Source organism: Solanum stenotomum, chromosome 1 (genome assembly GCF_019186545.1).
Source record: "Solanum stenotomum isolate F172 chromosome 1, ASM1918654v1, whole genome shotgun sequence".
NCBI lineage: Eukaryota > Viridiplantae > Streptophyta > Magnoliopsida > Solanales > Solanaceae > Solanum > Solanum stenotomum.
Genome location: NC_064282.1, coordinates 49,385,224 through 49,391,525, shown reverse-complemented (window position 1 = coordinate 49,391,525; position 6,302 = coordinate 49,385,224). Strand labels below are relative to the sequence as shown.

The 6,302-nt window shown below is 35.4% G+C and overlaps 1 protein-coding gene across 1 annotated transcript; it reads right to left on the bottom strand.

The window, feature by feature from the left end:
- Nucleotides 1–1,098: 1,098 nt before the first annotated feature.
- LOC125842265 (probable enoyl-CoA hydratase 1, peroxisomal) lies at nt 1,099–4,984 on the bottom strand. Its single transcript, XM_049521535.1, has 3 exons — nt 4,418–4,984; nt 2,449–2,731; nt 1,099–1,400 (listed from the first exon to the last, which is right to left on the bottom strand). The coding sequence occupies exons 1-3, from the start codon at nt 4,825–4,827 to the stop codon at nt 1,296–1,298; spliced, it is 798 nt and encodes a 265-aa protein (XP_049377492.1). The 5' UTR covers nt 4,828–4,984; the 3' UTR covers nt 1,099–1,295.
- Between the last annotated feature and the right edge of the window lie 1,318 nt (nt 4,985–6,302).

Here is a 6,302-nt window from a genome sequence, read left to right as displayed (position 1 = left end):
GGATAGGGACCCTCATTGTGAGATTTCAAGTCCTTAAAAGGAAATACCCCCTCTTTGAATACAACATCCCTACTGATAAACACACTCTGCCAAAATTTTGATTCAATAAATATATATACAAGTATTGACACCTCTTAGAACAAGTTGAATATTTAGTCTAGTGGTTAAGGGGGTTACGAAAATTCCATGAGGTTGCGAGTTCAAGCCCAACTAGCCTTGTAATTATTTTTTTATTACAAACACCGACACTGGATTCTGCAACTTCTTTAACGGTGACCTACATTCTAAGATAATAGAACATAAGGTGGTTTGATATGGTCTAAGATGTCAGATGAGTCTGTTTCGATCTCAAGGAGGCCTACTATAAGAGAGTTTGCTAAAATTAGGCCAGTGTGGAAGGCTTCGATTTCGGCTATTGTATGATTATGAGCCATACTCTTATTTTAGATACTTGTAACCCAATTGCCCGTATGATTCCGGATAACTCCACCTATACCAACAGTCTTACCCACCTGGTAAAAAGCTCCATCGACATTAAGTTAAAATATGCCAGAAGGTGGGTGGAGCCATTTGATAAGAATGGTTCTATTGCTATAACTATCCTGGTTATCAGTACATAATTTAAACTCAAGAGTGCGGTTTCTGATTACCTGGATGAGAACAAGATCAGATTTGTTTCTAAAGATGTTGTTGTTACGATTTAGCCAATTATGGCAGAGGGGAAAAAGCAAAGAAATCCTCCCAGGAATAATGGTTGCTGTGCCGAGGGATGTTATGATTTAAAAGGGTATAGATCCAGTTATTGTTAGTAGTTATTGGGAGGGTAGAGAAGTTTAGGCCACTATTAAGCCAACATTTTTTGGCAATGCAGCAACGTAGGAAAATATGTTCTATGTATTCATTATCAGTCTTACAGATAGGGCAATGAGGATTAGGAGAAATGTCAATATGATGAAGACAATTCTTTGTGGAAAGCGAAAGGAAGAATTTGATCTTGTTGAGAGTATTAATTTCCCAAACCCAGGATGAGGAGAAAGCGTTAGAAGGAGAAAGCCAAAGATATTATAGCATGTAAAGTAAAAAATGAAGACAGGAATGTAACATAGTAGACTATGATTGTCACTTGCTAACATCATCACCACTCAACTTAAGTTACAATAACATTTTTAACTGTGTGTTCTATTAAACCATTGCAGTGTAAAATCAGACTAATCGGAGCAACATTTCACTTTTTGATAAACCTGTCTGAGACTAGTTTATTCCAAAAGAAGAAAAAAAAATTACACATGATAAATCTATAATTTTGATGAAGGTTTGCTTGTATTCCGTCCTGCAATGAACTCTTGCATTTTCTTAAAGTAATCCTTGCCCATTCCATCGTAATACTCGTGAGCCCTCTCCTGGAAATGACAATAACGCACCAACATGAGTGGAATAGACCACATACATTGCAAATAACCCATGTTCTGCCACAACTTCAAATTGCATGTAATGCGACAACAAGGTGGTTGCACGATTTGTACTAGTTCATTCATTAGTTTCTAAATATTTGACACCACAGGCAGTAGCTGGACAGGTTAACAATGAAGAACAAATGACTTCATAAAGAACCTCAACGCATCTAAAAGAAGAACTATTAAAAGATTTAAGTGGATCACTTAAGTTGGAGATTACTTGGATATTCAACATTAGGCAAGTTACTGCATTTAAGAATACGGGCAAGGGAATGGCCATGCCAGAGACTTGTACTCTCTCCATTTAATTTTTATGGAACTAAGACTGCACAGAGTTGTAGAAAAAAGACTTTAGGAACTTGGATCTTAAACACCCCATGACCTTTTTGTGGCTATAAATCAGGTCACTGAGAAGAAAATGAGAAATTTATAAGTTATTTATTTTTCCAATATATAAAGATTCTTTTGGGCATAATAAAAAAGAAAGTGTTACATAACTGGAACGGATGTACTATTATTTTGTCAATCTTGATGTTAGACTATGATCAGAATCTTAATGCATGATTTAGGATTAGCTTTTGAAAGGTCGAAGCACCTCAATTAATTTCTCCATTTTCCCATCTCAATCTCTTCTTTTTCACGCATCTTTTAAAGGGTGCAAGGTACCTGAATTGTTTTGCTCCTATCTCAATCTCCGCTATCTTGATTCTTCAGGTTCATAACTGGTCTTTCGTAAGGTCTTTTTTTTCTTTTGGTGAGAAGATTGGAGGCTGGCTGGGGCTATTGGTACTAGGAAGAGAGTGATAAGGGCTTTCATAGAAAGTATTAGCCTTTCTTTCTAATTGCTATTTGCATCTAAAACACAAGCAATGCATGCATGGGATCTCTTTCAATATAGTCGTTAGATTATAGATACTAGAAATAGATCATAAGCAAAAAAGTTAAACAAATGCACAATTGGCTGGTAAAGCATAACAAGAACAGATGTCATTACCTTCTCAAGAGCAAGGGCTCGGGTCAAGTCATGTTTGAACCCATCATTGATAACTGCCTTGTACCTCAAAACCAAGTCTTGGTTGTTCTTGATGATGGCTTCTGCAATTTGCCTAGCTTTGTTCAAAAGTTCACTTCTGTCAACAACATAATTTACCAAGCCCCATCTCTCAGCTTGTTCTGCGTTGATAGGTGTTGCAGTTAAGGACACTTCACGAGCTCGGTTGGGTCCAATAATGCGAGATAGTTTCTGTGATAGACCCCAAGAAGGAAATATCCCAAACCTGCAACACAAAAGCGAAGACACTCTCATCAGAAATCATCTGGAAACACACGGTGTTTGACATTAATACCACATAACTTGTATTTCTGTTTTGTGTTCTAAGTTCGGTTGAATTAGCTCAAGACTCAATTAGGACAGGAATACCGTGATGGATTATAACTACAGGTAAATCAGGTTTTTAAGGAGTTGATGGCCCTAATCAACTTGATACCATAAAGGATGAAGGAAACTCTCTGGACTCAATAGAATTTTCAGCTTAGTAAGTTCTACAGAGAAGGACTTTGTCTAATTCTTATAGCTGCTTTCATGGCATGACTAATGATTGGTCAAATCCACAGTTTTCATTTTAGATTTTGCAACCAATAAGCTTAAAATTTAATACAATTTTACAAGGAAAATAAAATTAAATCTGAAGCTGAGGCCCAATCCATACCTTACAAATCAAGTTCAATAAGGCTAAATATCAAAACAGAGTACTACTTAAGATACAACAGTCAGTGAAATTTTGCAGGAAGACAAACACCTATCTGGAGTAACCTGTGCTCTTACCAAATAAAGCTATTAATGAAAAGCACAAAAACTCCATTTCAAACTGAGCTCAAAGAACTCACATGTTTAGAAGATGAAAGTTGCGAGATGAGGATGTTGAGGTGATGTGTGGGCTTACTAGGAGTGATAAAGATTAGGAAAGAAGATTCTGGGACAAGGTAGGAGTCGTCTCCGTGGTGAACAAGATGAGGGGAGCAGGGTTGAGATAGTTTTGGCATGTTAAGATGGGAAATATGGATGCCCCAGTGAGGAGGTGTTAGATGTTGGCATAGGCAGGCATCAGGAGCGGTAGATACAGATGGGGAGGTAATTAGACATGTTAGTTTGTAGTTGAGCATTCTGTCGCTTTCTTGCATGATAGGCTTGGTGGTCGCACTTGACCTCCTTTCTTAACAGTGGTAATAGCACTATTCTTGTAGATTCTTCATTCCTCCCTATGTCATGTACTTCTCTTTATTTCACATGATTTCCTTATTGTTTTCATTTCTGTATTCCTTTTTTCAAACTGCTTGGATATGCTTTGTTTTAAGCCGTGGCGCTACCAGAAACAATCTCTATATCTCTACGAGGATGTTGCATCTTTTTTTTTTTGGATAGAAGAGCNTTTTTTTTTTTTGGATAGGAGAGCTGGACTAGTTTTATTGACACATAAGAATTGAGATGCACAGTAGGGAGATATTCATTGAGCCTACTCGCCTTGAAAAGTTTACTAGCTAAGAGTCAAGCTAAAATCAATATCAATACCTCCAATATACCATGACTAGGTAATAGAGCTCAAATCTTAAAAATCAAAACCATCTAGCTTCAACCGTACCATTATCCAAATAAATCTTAAAAAATCTAAACCAACCAGCTTCAACCGTACGATTATCCAAATAAATCTTAAAAGAATTGTTATATTTTTTCTTCAATCAACACTAACATCACAACATACACATAACCACACATCTTTAGAAAGCTCAAATCCTAAGAATCAACACCATCCAGTTTCAACAGTACCACTATCCAAGAACCTCGAAAATTTGATCATATGTTTTCTTCATCAATAAAGTGGAAGCATAAATAGAAATACCCAAATACATAATTACTGTAGATATCGTGAGAGCAAAAGATGAATTCGGATGAAATAAAGACAAACCTAGCATGAGTATCCAAAAATTTAGCATCTTTGGAGGCAACCAAGATATCACAAGCGAGAGAAATCTCAAAACCGCCAGTAACAGCAAATCCAGCAACAGCCCCAATAATTGGCTTCCTACATCGCTCCATTTGGAACACCGGATCAATCTCCATATCCCTGAAGTCACCCTTAAACACGTCCTCCGCCGCCGTCAGGTCAATACCGGAGCAGAACGATCGGCCCGATCCGGTGAGTATAATGACCCGAACCGAATCATCTGCGTCCAGAGACTTGAAAATTCGAGCAAGATCGGTCATCATTGACTTAGTGAGAGAATTCAGGGAGTTTGGTCGGTTGATTGTGATACACGCAACCCCGCCGGGTTCGTGAGTAACCAGTATAAGCTTTTCCGGTGATGATTTCTCCATGTTTTGATTCTACTCGATCTCAAATCAAATGTATCAGGTATGTAATGGCTGTATAATGGAAATGATGGGTATATGTTAAAAAATTGCCATGGGAGTGTGTGCCATATCCATCATGCAGTCGTGTCTAAATTAACTATCGACGGCGTAATGACAAAAATGATCAAAAGAAGGTAGGAAGTTAGGAACGAGTAGAAAGTCTCCTTTGAATTGACTTTTAAAAAAAAAAATTTATTTTAAAAAAATTTACTTACGTATTTAGATAAAAGTGTTGCAATTGAAAAAAATTTGTTAATGTGTTTAACAAATAAGTGTCGTTAAACTTTTTAAAAATTAAAATATCTGAAATACATTATAAAAAGTTGATTAATTTAAAGTTATTATTTTTAAAAAAAATTAAAACAAAATTAATTTATATTTTAATTCAATTACAATAACATATTATTTAGGTTAATTTTATATGCACAATTTATTTTAAATATTAAAAATATATAGTTTGAATAGATCACATGAAAGATTTAAGATTTATTTTTAGTTACATCCATAAATAATAATATTTGACTATCCTTCACATATTTCTTTACCATCACAAATTATTTATAAGAGAAATAAGGAAAATATATATCAAAATGATAGAGAACATTTTACTAATACAAAAGTGGAAATACTCAAGTAGTACATACATCAAGCATTACAAATTTCATTAACAATCATATCACGAAGACTCATTCAATGCGTATCACTTTGTTCTTTCATATTTTTTTCTATATTATTAGTGTTTGAACTTGTGCCAAATTCGGAGTCCATCGATTAAATATATCTCTCATCCTCAGCCTTTTGAAATGTATCATCCATATGGCTTTTTTAAAAATATAATTGTGAATGGCCATAATAGCAAGTGTAATGTTCCTTTGATGTCAATGTTATAGTAAAACATATCTCGCAATACAGACTACCTTAATTTTCAAACACCAAATGTGTGCTCTTCTATATTTCTACATGAAGAATGCATATAGTTAGTTTTTTCAATGCGTCCTCTCGACTCGCACAATTGTCTTGTTGCACCACGACAAAAGTCAGGAAGATGAAATCTCACATTATCTCCTTTGTATGAAGCCAGATATCCTTCATGTGTGCAAATCCTGCATCCACTAAATAATATGTGTTTTCTAAAGAATGTGGAAAGTTGAGTTCACTCCTATGAAGGGTCTCACCAAATATATGACTATCATGAGCTGCTCCTTTCCACCCAACTCATGCAAATGTAAAACACATATTAAAATTCACAACTATGAAAATATTTTGAGTCAGATTAACCTTTGCGTCCAATATAAGGTATTTGTTGACCTTGTGGCAATCTTGTTTTAATATGTGTGCCATCAAGTGCTCCAATACAATCCTAAAAATGCAGGCATGTAAGTAATACTAAAAAAAATTCTAATAAATAAAAATGTAGGCATAGATCGAATCATGATACA